The sequence below is a fragment of the Nannospalax galili genome, unplaced genomic scaffold (genome assembly GCF_000622305.1).
Source record: "Nannospalax galili isolate Female #2095 unplaced genomic scaffold, S.galili_v1.0 scaffold23, whole genome shotgun sequence".
In the NCBI taxonomy this organism is placed as follows: domain Eukaryota; kingdom Metazoa; phylum Chordata; class Mammalia; order Rodentia; family Spalacidae; genus Nannospalax; species Nannospalax galili.
The window spans coordinates 1,407,547-1,433,210 of record NW_008350771.1 but is presented as its reverse complement, the minus strand read 5'-3'; the positions used below and the strand labels follow the sequence as shown (position 1 = coordinate 1,433,210).

The following is a 25,664-nucleotide window of genomic DNA, read 5'->3' as shown; positions in this document are numbered from 1 at the left end:
GCTGGCTGGAGCCGCGCAGCCCCTCCGCCGCTCGAGCGCGCGCCCCGCGGGCGGGAGATTCAAACGGCTGGAGCGCCGGCCCGGAGCGCGCGGCCGCCATGAGCTCCGCCGAGCAGCGCCGAGCCGTGGGGCGCCGAGAGGCACCGAGCCTAGTCGCGTCGCGCTACTCTGGTCCGGTGGCCGCCGGCGGGGGCGGCGGCTCGGACGCGGGAGACTGGCTTTGTCCAGATCTGCTTTGCAGGCTGCAGCTTGTGGAGTGGGTGAGGTGGCGAGAGGGCCGCCCCGAACCCTCGGACCCCGCGTATCCACACCCTGAGCTGCTCCCGAACTACCGGGACTGTGACTCACGTGGCCCCCCCTGCGCCCGGGCTCCTTGGAGTAACTTCCCGTGGGTCCCCACCGTCTCCTGTGATCACCAAAACACGCCCTTGGCGCTGCCAAGTTATTCATTCATCAGACGTGTGTTGAAGTCCTCCGACCACGTGTGACTTGTGTGCCCTAGCAGAAGTTGAGGGTATGCAATGTACCGGGAACTCCAAGGGAGCACCCCTAACCCGACTCTGGAGGGTCAGGGATGGCTTTCCAGGTGAGGTTGATTGGATAGGGTTTTGATGGAACAGTAGAGGCAGACTTTGGGTGGTGAGGTTGGAACAGTGTGGCCCAGGTAGGGGCACGGTATATGTAATCTGCTAGAAGTGTCGTCGGTTAGTGTTGTGATCAGTGTTGGTACCCGGGTGGTTGGTGAGGAGGGCTGGAGTGGACATGGCAGAGTCGAAGGGCCCAAGAAGGGCATCCTAGTGGAGCTTGGAAAGAGGAGTTAGACGTGGTTCACCAGGTTATGGTTGCAGATACAACCCCCAAACAGGAGTCTGGTTCTGGTCCCAGTAGATCCCCCTGAGCCTTTGTTTCCTTATCTGTAAAACAGTTATAATATCCCACAATTTCCTTAAAGCCAGTGGTTCTAACACTCGCTGGAAACTGTGGCCCCTTTCCTCAAAGAAAAATGGACACAAGGGTCCCAGACAGGTCTGTCCCTGCACAACACAGCAGCAACTCAGCAAATGTTTTCCCGTCGCTCCTGGGGACCTTTCCAACAAAGATTCTTCAGCCCCGAAGTCCAGCAGGCAGGTTCTGTCTCCTAATGTGGGGAAGGAGAGGGTCCGCTGCTGTGGTCCCAGAGTGCTCTGAAAATGAGGCAGTTGTGATATCAGGCTGTAGCAGGAACACCCTGGTAGATTGTCTAGTCTGGTGTACCTCCCCACTGCATTTCACAGGTTGGGGGCAGCTCTGGCTCTGGTGGTGGGGTGTCCAGGAGACCTAGGATTTCATCTCTCTTACGGAATGGCTGGCCTGTGGTACCTCTCCTGAACTGCTGTTTCTTTCTCTGGGAAACTGGGTGGTCATGCCTCCCTCAGGGGACAGGTGTGAGCGCTTAGGAGTGCATAGTTAGACTTCATACCTTGTAGATACCTACTAATGGAAATGGACTCCTTTCTGGCTTTTCTTTCTGAGTCTCACACTCTTCTGGTTTGTAACTCCTTGAACATGGACAGGGGAGGGGGAGCTGGATATGGCTTAGTGGTTAAGAGCTCATACTGTTCTAGAGGACTGGAGTTCAGTTCCCAGCACCCATGTCAGGTGGCTCACACTGCTTCTGGCTCCAGCTCCAGGGGATTCAATGCCTCTGGTCTGTGTGGCCACCTGCACACACACACACACACACACACACACACACACACACACACGATTAAAAATTTAAAAAAAAAGATGGACACTGGGGAGTGGAGGTGGGAATAAGAATGTGATGACAGCCAGGCGTGGTGGCGCAGGCCTTTAATCCCAGCACTCAGGAGGCAGAGGCCGGCAGATCTCTGTGAGTTCAAGGCCAGCCTGGTCTCCATAGTGAATCCAGGCCAGCTAGGGCTACAGGGAGACCCTGTCTCAAAAAAGACCAAAAAAAAAAAAGAATGTGGTGACAAAAGTCACCAGGCATGGTAGCACATGCCTTTAATCCCAGCACTTGGGAGGAGGAGACAGGCAGATCTTTTTGAGTTTGAGGCCAGCCTGGTCTGCATAGCGAGTTCCAGGTCAGCTGGGGATACAGGGAGACCCTGTCTCAAAAAGACAAAAAAAAAGTCTATTCCCAGTTTAGACACTGCTTAAAACAAGCAGAGAGCCGGGCATGATGGTGCATGCCTTTAATCCCAGCACTCAGGAAGCAGAGGCAGGTGAATCTCTGAGATCAAGGCCAGCTTGGTCTTCATAGCAAGTTCCAGGCCAACTGGGACTACAGGGAGACCTTGTCTCAAGAAGGAAAAAAAAAAAACAACAACCATATGGGGCTGGAGAGATGGCTCAGTGGTTAAGAACACTGACTGCTTTTGCAGAGGACCCAGGTTCAATTCCCAACACCTGCATGGCGGCTACAAACCGTCCTTAACTCCAGTTCCAGGGGAATCCGAAGCCTTCTTCTGACCTCTGCGGCATTGCATGACATGGGTGCACTCACATACATGCAGGCAGTACACTCATACACATAAAATATTTTTTAAAAAACACAAGAAAACCATAAACCCACAAGCAGGGGGCAGGAGTGTGACTTTGTGACTTAGTGGTCAAGAACATGGATTTGAAAGGCCCTGGATTCACCCAGCCACAAATGAAATACAGCAATTACAGAGAGTTTATAGAATATGCCTGTGGGTAATAGGCACAGGGCTCCACAATTTATTATGTGTGTGTTGTATGAGTATGTGTGTGTATGCTTGTTCATGGATGCCAGATGTGCCATGGTGACTATGTAGAGGTCAGAGAGCAAACTTGAAGTGTCAGTCGGTCCTCATCTTTCCACCTTGTTTGAGACAGGGTCCCTCTGCCCTGCGTAGGCCAGGCTAGCTAACCTGGGAGTTTCTGGAGATTCTCTTGTCTGCTTTTGCCTCCTGTCTCTCAGAAGGGTGTGCTGGGATTACAGCTACTTGCCCTAGGGCATCTGGCTTTTCATGTAGGTCTGGGGATCTGCACTCAGGTTGTGAGTGCAAGCACTGTTGCCTACTGAGTCATCTTCCCAGCCCTATTAGACAGCCCTGGCTGGCCTGGGACTCCCTGTGTAGACCTGGCTGGCCTTGAATTTGGCAGTCACAAATCCTTCCTCAGCCTCCTTGGCCTTTGCCACCATGCCCAGCTGGGCTTCACCTTCGGGAGGTGTTGCTCTTCCCTGCTTGCCTGTCTGGTTGTGCACACAGCCATGAGCAGCACCTAGAGTTGCCCATTTGCAGGTGAAGAATCTGGGGCTCAGAGACAACGCAGGTCAGTCAGGCTCCTGACTCCTCTCAGCAGGGGACTTAACTGTTGGATCTGGCACCAACCAGGCCTCCCTCAGTCCATTCCAGGTGCCTCAGTAGCTGTGCTCTGGCCTCACTGTCTTCTCCCTCCCTTGACTTCTGCTCTCTGCTTCTTATATTTGGCCAGACTAATGGGGGGGGACCCTGGGGAGCTTGCTCAGGCCACTTTAAGTTCCTACCTGGGCCATGGTCTACCTTTAGCTGACTTTTTGGGATTTTCTGTCTACACAAAGACCTGGATTGGTCACAAATTCTCAATTTTTGTGCCTCAGCCTCTTGAGTTTTGGGGTTACAGTAAGTATGCACTACAGCAAACACTTTCCCCCCCTCCCCTTTTTCACTTAAATATAGTCAATCATGGTGGTGCACACCTTTAATCCTAGCAGTCTGGGACAGAGGCAAGTAGATCTCTATGGAGAAGTGCTGTGTGCATATGGAGGCCAGAGGTTAACATCAGGCGTCTTCCTTGATTGTTCTCTACCTTGTTTTTGAGATGGGGTCTTAACCTGGAACTCACCAATTAGGGTACTTTGGAGGCTGGTTTTTTAAAAAAATATTTCATTTTTAAATTTTTAACTTATTTTTTTTTAAATATTTTATTATTTTTATTTTATGTGTGCAAGTGTATTGCCTGCATGTATGTGAGTGCACCCATGTTGTGCAATGCCGTGGAGGTCAGAAGAGGGCTTCAGATTCCCCTGGAACTGGCGTTAAGGACGGTTCGTGGCCGCCATATGGGTGCTGGGAATCGAACCTGGGTCCTCTGGAAGAGCAGTCATGCTCTTAACCACTGAGCCATCTCTCCAGCCCCTAACTTATTTTATTTTCATTTTATGTGTATGCGTGTATTGCCTGCATATAGGTAAAGTGCACCTGTGTGGTGCAATGCCCTCGGAGGTCAGAAGAGGCTGTCAGATCCCCTGAGACTGGAGTTATGGACAGTTGTTAGCTGCCATGTGGGTGCTGGGATTTGAACCTGGGTCTTCTGCAAGAACAACCAGTGCTCTTAACTGCTGAGCCGTCTCTCCAGCCCAGAGTCTGGTTTAAAAGTGCTTTGGTCTCCTCCCCGTGAGTCAGAAAAGTCCCTGGTCTTGTATTCATATCTTCAAAGTTGATAGCTGAAAAGCCTGAGGCTTTCAGCCCTAGGAGAGGAAAGAAATGGGGGAGGGTGCTGGTCAGGTCCTCAGCACAGACTGAGAAGGGCCTTTGCAGTTCTTTGATTTGTTGCCTTGGGCAGTTTCCATTCCTCATCTGTTAGGTGATGGGCACGTGAGTATGTTTATATCATAACCTCCAGATTAAGAGTGTGTCCAGTATGACCTAGGGAAGGCCTTAAGTGCTGTTCTCCCACCACTATCAACGTATTCAGCACATATTATGTGATGGTTTTTATTTTTTCATTTAAAATTTTTTCTGTTATTGGATGGAACCGAAGGCCTCAGGCATTCTATGCAAGTACTCTGCCAGGGAGCGGCATCCTCAACATTGTATGCTTTTGCATTCATTATTAACTCACTTAATCCTACACATTAACTAAGCATGGTAGTACATGCCTATGAATCCCAGCACTCAGGAGGTGGAGGCAGGAAGATCAGGAGTTCGAGGCCATTCTAAGCTACATAGGACCCTCTCTCAGTACTACTGATAATAACAACCTAAAATGGATAGTAGACAACTTTTCATTCTGCTTGGGGTTTTTATTTTATTTTATTGGCTTCGTGTTTTGAGTTTTGTATTTATTTTTACTGTTGTTTTTTTTTTTTTTTTTTTTTTTTTTTTTTTTTTTTTTTGAGACACGGTCTCCCTGTAGCTCTAGCTGGTCTATAACTTACCATGTCATCCAGACTGGCCTCTCTCCTACAGCTCTGCTTCCTAAGTGCTGGCATTAAAGCTATGTGTCACCACTCCCAGCTAGAGTTTTGATGAATACTGCCTAAGTGGCACATGTTTGTTACTCTGACATGTGGTATTTGACTGGGTCTTTTCAGGATAGGAAGATGCCACCTAAACGCATAGCAAAGAGAAGGTCACCCCCAGAGGATGTCATCCCCAAGAGCAAGAAGGTGAAGGGTAAGTCGGCCTGGATCCCAGCCTGGCTGGGTGGTCTCTTGGAACAGTGAGAATCTGGGCTGTGCTCCTTCCTTCCCCACTTGAAGCTGAGGGACTTAGACGTCCAGGGACCTTGCCCTCCTGGAGTCTCCCCTGTATCTCAGCAAGTCAACCCTTCGGCGATCATAAGAGGGTGAGGTGGAAACCTATCAAAGAGCACTGGAGCCATGCTAGCAAAAAACTAGATTCTAGAACTTTGCTCCAGACAAATGTATTATGGTAAGGTCTGGAACTTTGGTTCTCCCAGCCCCCTTAATCAGAAAAGTCCCTGGCCTTCTGTGCACACACTCTGAGTTAACAGCTGGGAAGCTTGAGGCTCTTGGACCCACTGGACTTTCAGAGGTGGGTTCCGGTCCTAGTTCTGCCCCTTTATTGCTCTGCAATCATAGGCAAGTCACTTAGCCTGGCTGAGCTTGGGTTTCACTTCATAAAATGGAGATGAGAACACCACCATTTGCTCTGGGCCATGGAGGATTAGATGAAATCATGTCCTGGTGTCATTTCAGGGAGATGTCTTGTGATTTTTTTTTTTTTTTTTTTTTTTCTCCTCTCTCCTAGAACCCCAGTCGAGCAAGGATGAGAGAAACTCACCCCTAGCTCAGGAGGGAGGAACATGGACCCATGCTCAGACAGTGTCTGTCTTTTGCAGACTCTTGTAACCAAGCAGTGAGGGCCACTGCCTCCCACTGAGGTCCTGTCACCTGCTCCTGCCAAGGTGCCTTCAGGCCAAGCCCAACTGACCAGAAAACCCAACCAGATGGCTCGCTGGCCTGTGCAGCCCCTGTGCAGCTTGCAGTGGCTCTGGCAACTGTAGCCAATCCCCTGGGGAAGGGAACAGATACCATTGACTGTGAAGGGCTGAGGCAGGCTACCAGAAGGCTGCCCACCAGTTGGCCCATACCCCTCTGCAAATGCACCCATGAGCTCCCTACTCTTTCCCTTGCTCTGAAGCTGTAGTGCTGCCCATACTGGCCAAATACATGGACCTTGTTCTTTTTAATACAATCTAGAGTTGGAAATCACAGTCTGGGAATGGAGGGGGGTTTGGATGGAAACTGATGTGTGCTCTAACCGAGGTAGTAGTGGCCCTTGGCTCATTGCAAACTCTGCTAATTAGTTTTATGGCCCTGGAAAGGTTATTGAACTTCTAGGAGATTCTGTTTCCTTTCCTGTAAAATAGGGTCTCAGTTTATATGGGGTATCTACAAAGTCAGTTAGTGTTGGTAGAATAAACAATCACTGTTGGCACTGAAGCTGTATACCTGCAGCATGGCTCATCAGGACACTTATCTTTTATCCTCACTCTCCATCTGCTGCCTGTCGAGTCATTTCACATAAGGAGTTGTCACCTTGTTTTTGTTTCCTCTTCCTCATGTTAGTAATGTACTCAGGTTTTAATCTTCACAAAATCCCAATGAGACAGATTCTTTTGTTACCCTGCTTCATAGATGAGGACACTTAGGCTCACAAAAGTCATTTTTATGGCAGAGCAAGGACTCAAACCGAGGCCCTTTTGAACCCAGAGCAGGTGAGGTCTCCCCTCATCCTGTACACTCAGGGGCTGTCTTCTCTGCCCTTCAGTCTCACACAGGTCCCACAGAACAGAACCAGGCTTGGTGTTGACACTGGGTCAAGGTGACGTGGGCCAGCTGGGGCTGGGTGAGAATGTGCTGGAGAGGAAGAGACCAGCCCTGGTGCCCCTTCTGCAGGATGTGGTGCAGGCTGAGGCTGGGGGCATGCACACCGTGTGTCTGAGCCAAAGTGGCCAGGTAGGTTGGAGGGATGTGACAGGTTGGATAGGGCCTGGGGAAGGGGGCAATGAGGGATGGGGCAGGGCGTGAAGCGGGGGGGGGGGGGGGCAGGCAGGTAGGGGGGGGGGGGGGCGGCAGGCAGGACATGAGGACATGGATATCAAAGCAGGGAGTGACCTAACAAGAATGAGTCACAAGACCAGACTTTGTGCTAATGGGGGCACCTTGGGCACAGGTCTACTCCTTCGGCTGCAATGATGAAGGTGCCCTGGGAAGGGACACATCAGTGGAGGGCTCAGAGATGGTCCCTGGGAAAGTGGAACTGCAAGAGAAGGTAGTACAGGTGTCAGCAGGGGACAGTCACACAGCAGCCCTCACTGAAGATGGCCGTGTCTTCCTTTGGGGATCCTTCCGGGTAAGACGGGGTCTGGAAGACTGTGGGGCCTGGCAGATAGAATGAACTAGGACCCCCAAATAATCCCCATTCTGTTTGTGTTCTGGTAAGAAAGTATAGCTGGGGTCCAGATCCCAGTCCTTTACGTCTCCATCTGACCTGTTCATACCACTGGATGTTTCACTGAATCTCATGTTTGAAGCATGTCTTTGGAAAGGGGTGGGTAAAGGATGCCTCTGGGCTGCAGCTGATCCTGGAAGCTGCTATTTCTACCCATCCTCTGCCTTATTCTCTCCCTTCCCCTCCAACCCAGGTCCATGATTCCCAGAGGCTTTGGGAAAAGGAATCATAGGAATGGGGAGTGTTGTTACATTTTGATCTTTGTATTTTCTGACGCAGGGTCTCATGTATCCTAGGCTAGCCTCTACTGGCTGTGTAGCTGAGGATGACTTTGAGCTTCTGATTTTCCTGCTTTCACCTCCTGAGTACTGGAATTACACACCCATATTTTATGCACTGCCATGAATCAAACCCTGGGCCTTGTGCATACTACTAGGCAAGCACTCTACCAACTGAGCTATAGTTCTTAGCCTAAGGGAATGTAGTTTTTTAAAAGTTTCAGCATGGGGGCTGGAGAGAGGGCTCATTAGTTAAGACCACATATTCTTACAGAGAACACAAGTTTGGTTCCCAGTACCCATATCAGGCGGCTTACAACTGCCTGTATAACTTTAGTTCCTGAGGGTCTCATGCCCTCTCCTGGCCTCCACTGGGAACTTCACTCATGTGGACATCCCCCCACATACACACACATAATTTTTATATGTATATGAATGCTTTGCCTGAATACATGTAAGTCCACTACCTTGTGCAAGTGCCTGCCTGTGGAGGTCAGAAGAGGGAATCAGAGCCCCTGGAGCTGTAGTTGCAGATGGTTGTGAGCTGCTGTGTGTGTGTGGGGGGAACCAAACCCTGGTCCTCTGCAAAAGTGCTTGTAACCACTGAGCCATCTCTCCAGCTCTACAGAAATTTTCTTTCAACCCATATAAAACGAATCAGAATAACGTATTACGTTTGCATCTTCTGCCACACCGCTTCAACAGTTATTGACTTTTAGCCAGATTTGTTTATCTCTACTCATATCTGTCGCCTCGCTTACTTTAACAGTTCCCACGAATGCTTTCGTTTGTAAGAATTTCCTTATGTAACCAGCCTCCTGCCTGCTTCATCCATGTCTGCCACCACCCACTGCCCTTCACCAAGCAACTGTATGGCCTCCTGCAAGCCTGGGTTTTGACTGGTACAGGGCAGTAGGCCTGGCTGGTTAAGTGTCATTGTATCTCTCCCTACTAGGATAATAATGGTGTGATTGGGCTGTTGGAGCCCATGAAGAAGAGCATGGTACCTGTGCAAGTACAGCTGGACATGCCTGTGGTAAAGGTAGCCTCGGGTAGGTGTTGGGGAACCCACTGTGGCAGGAGCTAGAGAACCTTGGTGCAGACCAGCTCAGCCCTAGGCCCACAGGACCAGCCCTGCATCCTCTGCCTTCCTCTGATGTTCAGGAAACGACCACTTGGTGATGCTGACGGCTGATGGTGACCTCTACACCTTGGGTTGTGGGGAGCAGGGTCAGCTGGGCCGTGTACCTGAGTTATTTGCCAACCGCGGTGGCCGACAGGGCCTTGGTAAGTGGTTTTAGACCTCTAGTGGGACAGTTGGGCAAGCCATCCCCTGGCAAAAGTGAGAAGCAGGAGGGACTCTGTGTTCAGGTTTACATCAAATGGATTTTCAGTGTGGGTTAAGAACTCAGACTTTGGAGACTGACAGCCCTAGATATAAATCCTCTTCTGCTGCCTTCTGAGTCTGAGGATCCTTAATATAGTTTTCCTTTTCTAAACCCTCCCCTAACCACCTCCCATTGGGTTACTTTGAAGAGAAATGAGTTAATGAACACCTGACACAGGGTGAGTTCCACATAATCATTTCCCTTTGTGACTTAAAATTTGAGCAAGGCACTTGAGACTGTTGGCCTAAGTTACCTCTTCTGTATCATGGGGATAAGGGACTCTGCTTGTCCTCCCTTCGGGGACTTTTGTAATGGAAGAGACACCTAGGATTAGGAGAAAGGACCCCTGTGACCTATCATTGACCCTGGCTTTCCTCTTTACTTACAGAACGACTCCTGGTCCCCAAGTGTGTGCTACTGAAATCTCGGGGAAGCCGGGGCCATGTGAGGTTCCAGGATGCCTTTTGTGGTGCCTATTTCACTTTTGCCATCTCCCGTGAGGGCCATGTCTATGGCTTTGGCCTCTCCAACTATCACCAGCTTGGTGAGTCTTTATCCTAGCACCAGGCATGACTTGGTGACCTTGATTCCATTCCTGGCTCCTGCGTTCATTCATTGTTCTTGCTTTGTGCATGAGTTGAAACCCTCAGAACCGTAGTTGAATTGCCTGTAAAGTGACACTATGCATGGCCTTTCTGGGGATGGGAGTGAAAAGGGAAGCTTCTAGAACACCTTCACCCTTGGCAACAGGAACTCCAGGCACAGGATCTTGCTTCATACCTCAGAACTTGACATCCTTCAAGAATTCCACCAAGTCTTGGGTGGGCTTCTCTGGTGGCCAACACCATACAGTCTGCATGGATTCAGAAGGTAGGACTTCCAAGTCCTTCTACATGGAGACAGAGTGGTCTCTAAAGTGACGAGACTCCTGGGATCATGGATTGGGTAGATATAGGTTGGATCTGTGAGGGTCACCCCTTACCCCAGACCCTGGTGTTTCCAAGTATGAGTTCACTGGGGTGTTGTGTGGAGGCTCTCCTAGCTCCCACCCCCAAATGAGGCTAAATGATCCTGTAAACCTTATGACAGCCTGAGTAGGGACTAGCCCCCAGGAACGTGCGTAGTCACCTGCTGTGCTATCCACCTGGAATATGCCCTTTGCTCATGCTCATCTCTCTCCTACAGGAAAGGCATACAGCCTGGGCCGGGCTGAGTATGGACGGCTGGGCCTTGGGGAGGGTGCCGAGGAAAAGAGCATACCCACCCTCATCTCCAGGCTGCCCATCATCTCTTCAGTGGCCTGTGGGGCCTCGGTGGGGTATGCTGTGTCCATGGATGGTGAGTGGGGCTTCTCATATCTGGCCTGGTTGGAACCCGGGGGCCAAGGGGCCATGATTCTTTTTTTTGAGACAGGTCTCCCTGCAACCCCAGCTGGCTTGGAACTCACTATGTAGACCAGTCTGGTGTCAATCTCACAGAGATCTGCCTGCCTCTGCCTCCCAAGTGCTGGGATCAAAGGCATGCACTACCATGCCTGGCTCATGATTGTTTTTTTAATATTTTTCTTTTAAAAAAATTTTTTATTTTTATTTTATGTGTATGAGTGTATTGCCTACATGTGTGTTAAGTGCACTTGTGTCATCATGCAATGCCCATGGAGGCCAGACGAGGGCATCGGGTCCCTTGGAATTGGAGTTACAGACAGCTATTAGCTGTCCTGTGGGTACTGGAAACCAAACCTGGGTCTTCTGGAAGAGCAGCCCATGCTCTTAACTGCTGAGCCATCCTTGCAGCCCTGTGGTCATGATTCTTAGCAAACTCCTTAACAGGTTGTGGTACTGTCATCACATGTCACTGAGATGCAGAGAGCAGTGGTGGGGAGAACATGGCTTTGCCCCCAACTCAGAAGCTCAGACGTTGATGAATATTAATGAGTAAGCAAAGCTGGGCTTGGTGGCTCATGCCTGAAAACCCAGCATTTAGAGGACTGAAGCAAGAGGATTGTCACAAGTTTGAGGCCAGCCTAGACTAAGTAGTGAGACCCTGTCCCAAAAAACAAAGGTGGGTTGGGGGGAGGGCAGAACTAGAGAAATGGCTTAGTGGTTAAGAGCACTTGCTGCTCAATCAGGAGGAGTTTGAATCCCACCATCCACATCAGGCGACTCATAGAGGCCTGTAACTCCAGCTCTAAGGAATCCGATGCTACCTTCTAGAAGTGTGGCCACCCATGTGTACATACACAGACACATATATAAAGACATACGGATATAAACATAAATACTAGAAAAGACAGAATAAGTTATTTTAATAGAGGTGATTTGTTGTGCAGAGGAGGAAAACAGCAAAGGAGCAGATCTCACAGAGGCCCAAGGAGGAGACTTGAACTTTGGGACTTGAAAACCCAGGAGTCTCCAGACTCTTAATTCTGGGTTCTTGCCAGACTGAAAATTTTTATGTACCAGCAAGTTCCTAGGGATCTATGCTTAGAGTTACAGGAAAGAGACTTAGTAGTCAGTGTCCTGTCCTGCAGAGGAGGCTGTGGACACATAGCAGCCAAAGCCCAAGGGAGAGGCGCACAGCCAGGGAGCTGCAGAAGTCTGGCTGACAGATGTGTTTGAGCTTATCTGGGAGGAAATCCTCGGGAAGTGGAGCTTGCACTGCACCAAGAAGTTTCTGTCCTTTATGCATTTGCATCTGTCCTTTATACTTTTTGCATCTCAAGCAAAGTATCCTGAGCAATCTCAAAGGGAGCTGGTCCTGAAAATGGGTTTAGTGCCATGCTTAGGAGCAGGGAGAAGTCTTTGGCAATGGAGGCTATCACCTCTTCAGCTTCTCCAGCCTCCCTTGAATCTTGAATGCTCAGAGATTGGGACCTTGCCAGACTGCTGTTGGTCAAGATCAGTATTCACCCCCATATCCCAGGCCTCTTACGGTATGGAAAGGCAAGTGTTGGGGATCCTGGAGACAACTGCCTCTACTTCTGTTCTTTGCAGGTCGTGTTTTTGCCTGGGGCATGGGCACCAACTACCAGCTGGGCACAGGACAGGATGAGGATGCCTGGAGTCCCGTGGAGATGATGGGCAAACAGCTGGAAAACAGGGTGGTCTTATCTGTATCCAGCGGGGGTCAGCACACAGTCTTATTAGTTAAGGACAAGGAACAGAGCTGATGATGTCTCTGAGGGCCTGACTTCTGGCCCCCGAGCACTGCCTCACAGAACAAGAAAGCAGCCAGCTACATATTCCAGAAGGCCCCTCCCAGCCCTGAGCATCTGTCATATCCTGTCTTTTTCCATCAGCAGAGCAGAAACCTTTTCCTCTTTTTCGTCCTCCTTTCTGGAATCATCCTAGGACTTGCAGGATGAAATGGGGATGGAAGTTCTCATAAGGAATACTGCTCACCCCAGACTTATGTGATTAGACCTTTCCTCCCTCCTACCACCCTGACTCCCATAGTCCTGGCTGGTGCTGGCTTTACCTACCAAAAAAACCCACGAAACTTCCTACCCTGGGAGTTTGGTGTCACACTCTAAGCAGTTGGGACTCTGTCAAGCCCCATGTCTAGCATGTGCTATTCTTTGCATTTCTAACAGTAGTTTACAGGGAGACAGATGGTACAGTCATCAGAGCCAGTTGTCATGGACACATGCCTGGGGGAATCTGGACAAAGGCTTTTCAGGGCTATGGGCAACCCCAAGCCAAATATTTGGCTCTAAACAGGTGTCCATGGGGCAAAAAACAGTGACCTGTTTGAAGAAAGCCAGTTAGCTGTTCTTCCAAAAGCACAAAGCCTCCTGTCCCTCAAGCGTTGGCTGTGCGTTCCCTTCTCCAGTCGCCTTGCCTGCCACAGGACTGGAAAGCCAGGCTGGCTCTGCTGGGCAGTCAGGGCATGGTTCTGGGGAAGAGAGGGGGGAGTGTGTTAAACAATACTGAGGGGAGGATTGGAGGCAAGGGTTTGGAGGGGCAGAGGCTGGTCCTAAGGAAAGGAAGCAGCAACTTGTACAGTGGCTGAGAAAATAGTTTTGATTTTTTTAAATTGTAAACTATTTTGGAGGGGAGAGTGAAATCTTTTAACACTTTGAATAAATTTAGAGTTTTATAAAAGAGGTTTGTTTTTTATATACTTCTGGGTTTTGTTTTTTTTTTCTGAAAGAATATCTACCATGTACCAACAGGCACTGTTAGAATGGCAGAGTCAGCTGGTGCCTAGGAACCTATGTCAAGGCTATAGCTTGAAGGGTGTCAAGATATCCCAAGGCAGTCACTTGATTTTTTAAAAAAATTTTTGATGTATGTGATGTTTTGTCTTCAGTTAGATGCACCATGTTTATGACTGGTGCCTGCAGGTCATGTGTGCCATGTGCATGGCTGGTGCCAGCAGAGGCCAGAAAGTGGCGTCAGATCCCCTACACCTGTAGTTACAGATGTTTGTAAGCCACTAAGTGGGAAAATGTTCTTTTTTTGGTATTTTTGAGATATCTGAAGCCCCAGCTGGCCTGGAACAACTTGCTAGGTAGACCAGACTTGCCTCAAACTCAGAGATCCCCCTGCCTCTGCCTTCTGAGTGCTGGAATTAAAGGCATGTGCCACCAGCACACCCAGCCTGTGAAAGTATTCTTAACTGCTGAGCATTCTCTCCAGCACCTCACTAGATTTCTTTGGGGGTGAGGGGTACAAGGGAAGAATTGAGATGTATGTAGCACTGGCTGGCCTAGAACTTGCTATGTAGACCAAGCTAGCCTCAGATTCATAGAGCTCTACCTTCTGCCTCCTAAATGCTGGATTAAAGGTGTGTACCACCATGCCAGGCCTTGGATTTTTTTCAGTGATCCATAAAAAGAGAAATCGGATGGTTCATTTGGTTTTTGTTTGTTTGAGTTGGTGGGTTTTTTGTTTTGTTTTTGTTTTGGTGGTGGTGGGGTTTTGGTGGGTGTTTTTTTTTTTTTTTTTTTTTGGTCTTTTTGAGACAGGGTCTCTGTGTAGCTCCAGCTGTCCTGGAACTCACCATGTAGACTCAGAGATCTGCCTGCCTCTGCCTCCCAAGTGCTGAGACTACAGGCGTGCGCCACCACGCCTGGCTATTATTTTTATTTTATGTGAATGAGTGTTATACCTGTGAATGAGTGTTATACCTGTATATATGTAAGTGCAATGCCCAAGGAGGACAGAAGAGGCTGTCGGATCCCATGGAACTGGAGTTATAGTCTTGTTAGCTGCCATGTGGGTGCTGGGAATTGAACCAGCAACTGTCTTCTGCAAGAACAGTCAGTGTTCTTAACTGCTGAGCCATCTCTCCAGCCCTGTGAAGTATATTTTTTAGGTCTGCTACTTCTCCCCAAATCTATCTGGATTATATTTACTGGAGTTTGTCCTTTTTGCAATTTAGCAGGTTAGAACTGCCAGGGGTTCTTTTTGTTTTTGTTTTGTCTTTGTGAGACGGTTTCCCTGTAACCCTAGCTGGCCTGGAATTCCGTAGACCAGGCTGGCCTCTCATCCATCTGCCTCTGTCTCTGTCTCCCAAGTGCTGGGACTAAAGGCATGTGCCAGCTAGCTCAGCTTAGAAATACTGGTTTTTACAAACTTTTTTTACATCTGTGTATATGCACACATGCATGAACTTGGGAGGACGACATGGGAGTTGGTTTCCTCCTTTTGCTATGTGAGTTTCGGGGACTGAATTTGGTTTCTTATGTAGCTGCCATTGCCTTTTCCTATCTCACCAACCCCAAAGCATCAAATTTGGAAACTCATAGTTGGGTCTCTGGTTTCCGGAATTGATGAGTTCTTGACCTATAGGTACATTCTAAGCTTGGGATGTATAGACAGGTAAGGAAGAACCTTGGGGCTCCATCAGTCACTTCTGTTGGCCTTTGCTGTCAGAGAACCAATCACAAGGCACAGAAGTCTCTGACTTTGAAGTGAACTGGGTACCAACCTGATGTAGAGGCCTGAGATACACATTAGGAATGAGTTGTTCAAAGCAGTTTACTGAGGGCCTTATATACCTGGTCTCAGCTTAAGGATAAATTAGAGCTCTGACATTTTTGGAGTAAATACTGGGACTCTGAATGTGGAGAGAGGTAGGAGTGGGATCTCACCTGCACACTCAGCCCTGGGGATACCAAAGCAGAAGGACTGCCATCTGTTTCTGCATTCCAGGCCATTCTGGGGTACACAATGAGACCCTGCCTCAAAAACTAAAAACATGGGTCTAGAAATGGCTCAGGGGCTGGAGAGATGGCTCAGTGGTTAAGAACACTGGCTGTTCTTGCAGAAGACCCGGGTTTGAATCCCAGCACCCACATGGCAGCTAACAACTGTAACTCCAGTTCCAGGGGATCCAACAGCCTTTTCTGTCCCCTGTGGGTATTGCATGACATAGTGCAGTTACCTACATGCAGACAATGCACACATACACATAAAATATTTTAAGAAATAGGGGCTGAAGAGGTGGCTAAGCGGTTAAGAACTGGTTCTTGCAGAAGACCCGGTTCAAATCCAGCACCCACATGGCAGCTAACAACTATCATGTGTATGTGTGTATTGCCTGCATGTAGGTAAGTGCACCTGTGTCGTCCAATGCCCGCGGAGGTCAGAAGAGGGCTTCGGAGTCCCCTGGAACTGGAGTTAAGGACAGGTTGGAGCCGCCATGTGGGTGCTGGGAATCAAACCAGGATCCTCTGCAAGAGCAGTCAGTGCTCTTAACCGCTGAGTCATCTCTCCAGGCCCCCAAAATAAAATATTTTTTAAAATCACTTTTAGCCAGGCCTGGTGGCCCACACCTGTAGTCCCAGCACTTGGGAGGCAGAGGCAGGCGGATTTCTGTGAGTTCAAGGCTACCCTGGTCTACACAGTTCCAGGACAGCTGGGGCTACAGGGAGACCCGGCTTCAAAAAGACAAAAATTTTTTTAAAGGGCTGGGAAGTTGGCTCAGCAGTTAAGAGCACTGGCTGCTCTTGGAGAAAACCTGGGTTCGGTTTTCAGCACCCACAAGGAGGCTAACAGTGGTCCATAACTCCAGTTCCAGGGGGATCTGATGCCCTCTTCTGACCTCCGTGGGTATTGCACAGCATGGGTGCATTATATGTATGTGTGTGTGTGTATATATATATACATGTATGTATGTATATATATAAACAAACATGCAAGCAGTATACTCAAAAATAGCTGGGCGCGGTGGTGGGCACCTTTAATCCTACTCAGGAGGCAGAGGCAGGCGGATCTGTGAGTTCAGAGCCACCCTGGTCTACATATTAAGTTCCAGGCCAGCTGTGGCTACAGGGAGATCTTGTCTCAAAAAGACCAAAATAGACCCTATCTCAAAAAGACCAAGAATAAAGACTTCATAAAGGGATAGGCATTGGACTTGAAGACTGTCAAGAGGTACTCCCCTAGCCCTCCTCTCTCCCCACTACAGGGTTTAGGTGAATGAAGAATCCCTATACATCTTCAACAACAAATGCTCGAATCGCATTTTGCGAAACCGGGCGCCGAGCAAGGGGGCAGCTGAGTGGCAGTGGTTTGTCCACCAAGTGGAACCGGATCCTTTAAGTTCCTGGACGGGTTCCGTCATTATTTTTTCTTACATTTCTGCTTATAGTTCTTACAGACAGCACTCCTTGTTGCTCTCTTTTAAAAAAAAAAAAAAAAAAAAAAAAAACTGGTTTGTGGATTTTTTTTTGAGCCCCTACAGCCCCACCTTTACAGGAAGCACCTTTACCCACTGAGCCATCTCGCTGACCCCTTCCCTAGTGTAGGAACTAGAGACCACGCCCTGCTCACCTAGCTTTCCTAATTAATACTTGTTTTTACGAGGTTTGATTAAACAGAAGCAGCTCACAGCCGCCATGCATCCGGGACGCCCTCGTCCCGCCCCTGCCTCCTGCCCCCAACTTAGGCCCCGCCCCCTGCGAGCCGGAAGCTGTGGTCCGTAGTAGGGAAAGATCCGGATCGGAGCGCTCGGAGCATGCGCGGGAGGCGTCTGGACGCAGACTCCCGGCGGTCTCTGCAGCGCGGCCTGGCGGGGGCCGGCGCTGCAGGCCCGCTGGGTCTTTGGACACGGGATGGCGGCCAGCCTGTGGATGGGAGACGTGAGTGACGACCGCCACCCGGTGAAGAGGAGGGGTCGGGGGGAGCCGGAGGGTGCTTTTTGGAGGCTCATGTCTTAGTCCCATCTCTGGGGAGGCTGAGGGAGGGTCGCCACAAGTTCGAGGCTCCCTAGAGTTGCAGGCCGCCCTGGCTAAGGAGCCAAACCCCGGCTCGCCCCGCCCCTCGACAGAAATGCGGGTCCCAGCATCCTAGTGAAGAGGCTGAGTCTCCGGATTCGGGGTCCTGGGGAAGAAAAGGGAGACCCTCGAGGATGGAGGGGCGCGGTGTTTCTAGGGATGGAGAGTTCCCGTGAGGGGGAGCAATTTGAAGTAAAGGACTCGGAACTGTGGGCCCCTCTGCGGAAAGCCTACCTCCCCACCCACCCTGGGTCGACCCCAAATGGGACGCGGCCTGAGCCTCTCCGCTCTTGTTTATACACAGCTGGAACCCTACATGGATGAGAACTTCATCTCCAGAGCCTTTGCCACAATGGGGGAGACCGTGATGAGCGTCAAGATTATCCGAAATCGCCTCACTGGGTACAGTCCCTTTTCATCTTTCCAGTTCTCACTTAATAGATCCTGCTGCAGCTGTCATTCCAGACATTTAGGGCTTCTCGCCATCCCTAGTAATCGTAATTTCAGAGTTGTAAAATAACGTTCTGAGGCATATTGAGTGGAAGCATAGAGAATTGCCTAAGGACAGGATGCTTGGAACCTGGGTTTGAAGACTTTGTGCTTTGTGATATTTGGAAACTTACTTATTTTTATTTTACGTGTGTGTTTTGCCTTCATGTATATAAGTGCACCCATGTTGCAGTGCCCATGGAGGCCAGAAGAGGGTGTCAGATCTTCTGGAACTTGGGTTACAGGAAGTTATTAGCTGCCAAGTGGATGCTGGGAACAAAACCGGGGTCCTGTAGGACAGTAGCCAGTGCTCTTAATCACTGAGCCATTTCTCCATCCCCATCTTTTTTTGTTTTCAGAGAACAAGGTTTCACTGGAGTATAAAGGCAGTACTTGTAGCAATCATTTCTGCCTCCCAAGTGCTAGAACCACCTGTGTACCACCATGCCCAGTTCATAATATATATCTATATTAGAGAGGGACTGAGACCTTGAACGTGAGGTGATCCTCCTGCCTCAACCTCTGAAATGCTACAATTATAGGCATGCTACCATACCCAGACCCCCCTTTGTAAAATTTGTGTGTGTGTGTGTATGAGTGTTATGCTTGCATTTAAGTGCTTCCGTGTGGTGCAGTGGCTGCAGAGAACAGAAGAGGCTATCAGATCCCCTGCAACTGCAGTTACAGCCAGTTGTTAGCTGCCATGTGGGTGCTGGGTACTAAAATTTGAACCTGGGTCTTATGCAAGAGACATCTCACCAGCCCTCACCCGCTTTTTTTTTTAAGGATAGGGTCTTGGCTGGGTTGGTGGTGCTTGCTTTTAATCCCAGCACTCAGGCAGAGCCGGGCAAATCTCTGTGTGTTCAAGGCCAGCTGGGTTACATAGTAAAACCCTGTCTCAAAAAGTAGGATCAGAACAATCTGAAGTATGAGGTCAGGTAGGCCCAGTAAGATGGCTCTGCCCATAAAGGCACTTCTGTGCAAGCCTGTTGACCTGAGTTTGAGCCCCAGAACCCATTCTCCACACAAGTGCCAGTGGCATGCACACACACAGACACACTCACACCAGGGTCTGGCTTTGTAGTTCAAACTGGCCCTGAACTTGAGTAATCTAAGAAGGGGTGAAATGATTATAAGAGCAATCCTCTTGCCTCAGCTTCTGAAGTGCTCAGTTTACAAGCGTGCACCACTGTGAGGGGCTTCTGGCTTTCAGTGTACAAAGCCAATCTTTTTTTTTTTTTTTTTCCCATGACACAACACCCCCTCTCCCCGTTTAGACATTGAGTCCAGGGCAAGTGCTTTGACTTTTTAAGTAGGTAAGAATTGTTACCCTCTGGATTAATTTGTTCCTGGTATTTTCCCTGTGGCTATCCCTAATTTCTCATAAACTAGATATTGACTCTAAGGCTTGATAGGGCTACAGTCTGTACTGGAATATGGATAGAGTGGAGGAAAAATAGTGTGACTCTAATTAGAAAACATTTCTCCTGTCTTTAGGACAAGACTCACCTGGGTATCCTTAACCATTCTTTTTCTCTGCTTTCTTTTCAGAATCCCAGCTGGCTACTGCTTTGTAGAATTTGCAGATTTGGCCACAGCGGAGAAGTGTTTGCATAAAATTAATGGGAAACCCCTTCCAGGAGCCACACCTGTAAGGACATTTAGATAATGATGCCATTTTTATTGTCACTACCACCATGTATTGAATTCCTACTGGATACTTAATATCATTTTATTTACTCCTATAGCCACCTGCACAGTAGTCAATGTTATCTTTGACAAACCAGGAAACTGAAGCTCAGGAAAGTGAAATAAGTTGCCCAAGGCAATACAGGTAGTAAGTGGCAGAGCCAGGCTTCAAATGGAAGATTGATTGCCTCTAAAACTCATACCCTTTCTACTCTGAAGAACTGCTTCCTATGACAGAAGACTGGAAAGTCAGGCTGGGGATGTAGCTCAGTGGTAGAGTAGAGCACTTGCCTAGTATGCCTAGGGCCCTGGGTTCAATCCCCAGTGCGCGCATACAGACACACATGCGCACACACACAGACACACACACTTGAAAGCCTTAGGTCTATTGCCTGATTGAGAAGCTAGAACAGGCTGGCAGCAGCAAGAACACGTTTCAAGAGAGTTACATTCTGCTCTTCCCACAGTTACTTAGCTCACAGCTGTACCAGCTGGCACACCTGGGCTCATAGAACCATGGAGCTGGCAGTGCCCTTAACGGTCAACCGTGCAACCCCTTCATTTTATACAGGAGAAAAAGCTGAGGCTTAGAGAGGGGGAGATGTTTTGGCCAAGGTAATTTATTTCAGTTTTTTTCAAATATTGTTTGGCTCTTGAAAGATCTTTCTCTGTTTTAGTTTGTTCATGTCTTTAAATTTCCAGGCAAAACGTTTTAAACTGAATTATGCCACTTATGGGAAACAACCAGATAATAGGTGAGTAGGGAGCAGCCCCACCATAGCTGCAAGCCCCAGGCTGTGTCTAGATAGGCACAGGATGTCACTCTGCCAATTACTGCCAAAAGGAAGGTGGGGGATTGAGCTTGGCTGAACTTTGCCCTCTTCTGAAGGAAGACATTTTCCCACTTCCTGGCCTGTATGATATCAAGGCTGTGCTTTTTCTTGCTTTAATGTATTCCAGACTGGCTTCAAACTCCCTATGTCTCCAGGATGACCTTATATGCAGGTCCTACCTCCCAAGTGCTGTGTGACATCATGCCCAGTTTATTCAGTGTTAGAGCTAATGCTAGGGATTGAACCTTGGACTTTGTGTGTGCTAAGCAAACACTCTACCAACTGAGCTACATCCCCAGTTTTGGTTGTTTATTATTACTATTGAGACAGCGCTCAATACCAAGTATGAGACCCATACTTGGTTAGAATTCCATTTTGTAGCCCAGGCTGACCTCAAACTCTTAGCAATCCTCTCTCAGCCTCCTGGGTGCTAAGGTCATGGTTATGTACAACCATGCCTGGTAAGACCATGTCTTTTCTATATTTGGTCCCATCATCAACCTTCCACGTTGTTGACTTTCCAGATCCTGAGGTTTTATTCATAAGAATCCACCTACTGTAGCAGTGCAAATTGCTGCACATTTCAGTTTCTTATTTGGAAGTACTTATTTGCACTTTAAAAATTTAATAGTCCAAGTTGGGCGTGGTGGCTCAGGCCTTTAATCCCAGCACTCAGGAGGTAGAGGCAGGAGGATCTCTATGAGTTCAAGGACAGTGGGGGCTACAGGGAGACCCTGTCTAAAAAAAAAAATTTAATAGTCCATGCTAAAATAAGCAGAACAGTTTTTGCATTTCCACACTGGAAATAATCCTGCCTTATTTCACAATTTAGGAATAGTTCTTCAACTCCATTCTTGGACTTTCAGAACTACACCGTGGTCGCTATGGTAGCATATATCTGCAGTGTCAGCACTCGAGGGAGGAGCATGGAAAGTTGGAGGCCAGCCTGGTCTACATAGTATTTTCCGGATTAGCCAGAGCTACATAAAACAGCACTATGGCCAGGCATGGTGGTGCATGCCTTTAATCCCAGCACTCGGGAGGCAGAGGCAGGTGGATCTCTGTGAGTTCAAGGCTAGCCTGGTCTACATAGTGAGTTCCAGGACAGCTGGGGCTACAGGGAGACCCTGTCTCAAAAAGAGCAAAAAAAAAAAAAAACCCAAAAAAACAAAAAAAAACAACACTGTAACACTGTGGCTTGTTCTTAGTCCTCAATCATTTTTCAGAGTTTTAAGACAATGTCTCAAAGGCTTTAAAAAGCATGGTATTCATTGACTCTGTAATTCTACTTACCAGAATTTATTCATGAATGTAAACACAGAGTAACCTCAAAAGTGTTCATTGAAGTAGTATATGTTAATAGGACACACTGGAGGTTAATCTCAAATAACCTCATAATAGAGAGGGGTTCAGAGAAGCAGTTTGGTTATAATGTGCTCATTAACTGGAGCAGCACCAAGTCATGTTGCAGACCCTGACATTGAGGGGTTGGTAACATGGCTGTGTTGCCTAGGCTGATCCTGCTCTCAGGTGATCTCCTGCCTCAGCCTTCTGAGTAGCTGAAGGCTTACAGGTGTGAGTCACTACACCCAGCTGCTGAAGTATATGAAAATTAAAAATAGTAGAAACAAAACATGAATCATACCGAATTTTCGTAAATTCAAAAGAAATGACAGGATGGTGGCGCATGTCTTTAATCACAGCACTCAGGAAGCTGAGGCAGGTGGAGCTCTGTGAGTTCAGGCCCGCTGGGGCTACAGGGAGACCCTGTTCAAAAAGACTGCAAAAAAAGAAACAACAGGGCTGGAGATGTAGCTCATGGGTAGAGTGCTTATCTACTATGCAGGAGGCCCTGGGTTCAATCCCCAGCACCAAAGAAAATGACATGATAGCAGAGGCCTCTGTCCCAGACTTGGGAGGTGGGCACAAGGTGATCAGAAGTTCAAGATCGTTTTAGGCTACATATGGAGTATGAGGTTAGCCTCAGCTACATGAGTCTGTCTCAAAAACCATACAGGCGCTAGCCTTGTTTTCGCATACTTTAGTGTGGGAGGCAAAGATAGGAGAGTCACTCTGAGTTTGAGGCCAACTTGGTCTGCATAGGAATTTCAGGCTAGCCAGGGCTACATAAATCTTTAAAAAAAAAAAAAAAAAAAAACCACAACAATAACAAAATAACATAAAAAAATATAAAAGAAATTTTTTTGAGACAGGGTCCGACTGTGTAGCCCTGGCTGGCCTCAGCTCACGAAGATCTGCCTGCCTCTGCCTCCCAAGTGCTAGAATTAAAAGAATGTGCTCTACTTTTGGTCTTTTTGAGACAGGGTCTCCCTGTAGCCCTAGCTGGCCTGGATTCGCTATGGAGACCAGGCTGGCCTTGAACTCACAGAGATCCACCTGCCTCTGCCTCCCGAGTGCTGGGATTAAAGGTGTGCGCCACCACGCCCAGCTTACCTGGCTTTTCATTTTTAAAAATTTATTTATTTATTGAGACACGGTCTCTCATAGCCCAGGCCAACTTTGATCTTGCTACTTACATAACTGATTCTGGTCTTGAATTCTTGGATCCTCTTGTTTTGACCTCCTAAGTACTAGGATTCTGGGCCTGAACTGCTGTACCTGGACCCCTAATTTTCTTTTTCTTTTTTTTTTTTTTTTTTTTTAAATATGTCTTAATTTTATTTATTTTTATTTTATGTGTATGCGTGTATTGCCTGCATGTAAGTAAGTGCACCCTTGTCGTGCAGTTCCCGAGGAGGTCAGAAGAGGCTGTCGGATCCCCTGGGACTAGAGTTACGGACAGTTGTTAGCTGCCATGTGGGTGCTGGGATTCCAACCTGGGTCTTGTGCGAGAACAGCCAGCGTTCTTAACTGCTGAGCCATCTCTCCAGTCCCCTAATTTTATTTTTCTTTGTGAGTTTTTTGCTTTTGTCTTTTGTTTTGAAACAGCTTAGAACAGACTGGATCTCAGAGATCCCTCTGCCTTTGCCTCCCAAGTGCTGGGATTAAAGGTGTGTGCCACCACATCTGGTTTTATATTCTGATTTTATACAAGAACTATGTATCATACTTGAAATACTAAAGTAAGGCCCAGCATGATAGTAGAACATAACACAGAAGAGAGAAGATAGGAGGGTCCAGGCCAGCCTAGACCAGAAATAATAAAGACAATAATAAAAATGTATTTCTATTTTGGGGGCCTGGAGAGATGGCTCAGTGGTTATGTGTATATGTGCATTGCCTGTGTGTAGGTAAGTGCACCAGTGTTGTGGAATGCCCATGGAGGACAGAAGAGGCTGTTGGATCCCCCTGGAACTGGACTTACAGATAGTTGTTAGCTGCCATATGGGTGCTGGGATTCGAACCCAGGTCTTCTGCAAGAACAACCAGTGTTCTTAACTGCTGAACCATCTCTCCAGCCCTGAAACAGGGTCTCCCTGTAGCCCCAGCTGTCCTGAAACTCACTATGTAGACCAGGCTGGCCTTCAACTCACAGAGATCCGCCTGCCTCTGCCTCCCAAGTGCTGGGCCAGCCTGGTCTACATAGTTCCAGGTCATCTCGGACCACAGGGAGACCCTGTCTCAAAAACAAAACAAGTGTGGGGATTTTATTTGCTAGACTTTAGGTCTTTAGGAGGTTTTGGGCTGGTTCTTATGCGCCTTGTCTATGCTGACATTGGAATTAAATATATTCAGTGAACACAGACTGTCTAGTCTTTATTGTTTGAGCTCCTCTGGGGTGTAACTCTGATCCATCCATCCCTTCATCTGCATTCTTTTGGACAGGTTTTATGTAGTGACTGGAGAATTCGGGGCTGGGGATGTTTCTGTAAGTCTTCTGCCAGAAGTTTAATGAACCGTTGTGCTAGGCTGGCTAGGCTTAGCATGAGCGAGGCATTGGGTTTGACCTCAACAGGGAAGAGAAAAAAAGGTCTGACTTAGTAGGCCCATCACATGTAGTGTTCTCTGAGAGGGCCCTAGAGGCCTGAACTGTGCCAGTACTGCACTTGGTAGGCATGTGCTTGTAATCTCAGACCTCAGGAGGCTTAGGCAGGAGGATTGCTGGGACTTTGAGGCCAGCCTGGGCTGTATAGCAAAACCTTGTCTCCAAAAAGAAATACGCCCAACACGCTGACAGCAGGGTTTTGATTTTGTTGCTGACTCTTCTCTTCTCCTCTCAGCCCCGAGTACTCGCTGTTTGTGGGGGACCTAACCCCAGACGTGGATGACGGCATGCTGTATGAGTTCTTTGTCAAAGTCTACCCTTCTTGCCGGGGAGGCAAGGTGGTTTTGGACCAGACAGGCGCGTCTAAGTAAGGCCTTACCTGCTATTTATGTTTACTCTTAGTTCAGCATTCTTACCTTTTGGGCGAGAAGTGGGGGAGAGACACCAGGAAGTATGGTGGCTCAGGGCACAGGCTTTAGATTCAAGCTGCCAGGTTTGAACCTCAGCTTTATTACTAGCAAAGGCCAGTGCAGTAAAGAAGTTACAGATCCTCCCAGTAAAATGAGGCAGACTAACAGTATCTTTATAGGGTAATATCAGTAAATCACACAGAAATGCCTTATAGGTGTTTGCTATTGAATTTATTTCTGTTACTGAGGGTTTCAGTGTAGTTTAAAATGTTCTAGCTTAGCCTGGTGCTGGCTCACACCTGTATTTCCAACAGTCGGGAGGTGGAAGCAGGAAAAACTTTGATTGCACAGGCCTAGCTACTCAACTGAAGCAGCAAGATTATAAGTTCAAGACCTGCCTAGGCTACATAGTAAGTTTGAATCCAGCCTAGGCCATTTAGCAAAACCTTGACTCAGAGACAAAAGAGGTTGAATGAAGCTCAGCTGTGGAGTTCTCTCTCCCCATCCCCTTTTTTTCCTGTGTAGCTGAGGCTGGCCTTAAACTCCCAATCCTTTTTGCTCAGCCTCTCTAGTGCTGGAATTACAGGCACAGGCTACCACACCTTGTGAAAAAGCTCATTCTTCTTTTTTGTTTTTTCTTAGTTTTTTTTTTTTTTTTTTTTTTTTTTTTTTTCTAAAAGGGCCTCCTTTTA

The 25,664-nt window shown here is 48.2% G+C and overlaps 2 protein-coding genes across 8 annotated transcripts in view; both read left to right on the top strand.

Annotated features, from left to right (window-relative positions):
- The window catches only part of Rcc1 (regulator of chromosome condensation 1), a 27,625-nt gene extending 14,141 nt beyond the window's left edge, over positions 1 to 13,484 (top strand). For 3 of the 4 annotated variants that reach the window (XM_008847949.3, XM_008847950.3, XM_008847952.3), the window contains 9 exons: positions 5,330 to 5,411; positions 7,032 to 7,219; positions 7,437 to 7,616; positions 8,949 to 9,045; positions 9,158 to 9,280; positions 9,770 to 9,925; positions 10,132 to 10,251; positions 10,567 to 10,719; positions 12,375 to 13,484. In XM_008847949.3, coding sequence (XP_008846171.1) covers positions 5,339 to 5,411; positions 7,032 to 7,219; positions 7,437 to 7,616; positions 8,949 to 9,045; positions 9,158 to 9,280; positions 9,770 to 9,925; positions 10,132 to 10,251; positions 10,567 to 10,719; positions 12,375 to 12,550 — 1,266 coding nt within the window. In that variant the 5' untranslated portion in view covers positions 5,330 to 5,338 and the 3' untranslated portion in view covers positions 12,551 to 13,484. Of the gene's footprint in view, positions 1 to 450; positions 587 to 5,329; positions 5,412 to 7,031; positions 7,220 to 7,436; positions 7,617 to 8,948; positions 9,046 to 9,157; positions 9,281 to 9,769; positions 9,926 to 10,131; positions 10,252 to 10,566; positions 10,720 to 12,374 lie in introns of those variants that run through there. The other variant, XM_029570857.1, reaches the window with a different exon arrangement.
- A 3,834-nt stretch (positions 13,485 to 17,318) lies between these two features.
- Positions 17,319 to 25,664, top strand: part of Trnau1ap (tRNA selenocysteine 1 associated protein 1) — a 17,015-nt gene continuing 8,669 nt past the window's right edge. Inside the window, exons 1-5 of one of the 4 annotated variants that reach the window (XM_008847947.3) lie at positions 17,319 to 17,470; positions 17,910 to 18,007; positions 19,646 to 19,745; positions 20,486 to 20,538; positions 24,798 to 24,929. In XM_008847947.3, coding sequence (XP_008846169.1) covers positions 17,444 to 17,470; positions 17,910 to 18,007; positions 19,646 to 19,745; positions 20,486 to 20,538; positions 24,798 to 24,929 — 410 coding nt within the window. In that variant the 5' untranslated portion in view covers positions 17,319 to 17,443. Of the gene's footprint in view, positions 17,492 to 17,909; positions 18,008 to 19,645; positions 19,746 to 20,485; positions 20,539 to 24,797; positions 24,930 to 25,664 lie in introns of all 4 variants that reach the window. The other 3 variants (XM_029570858.1, XM_017801908.2, XM_017801907.2) reach the window with 3 other exon arrangements.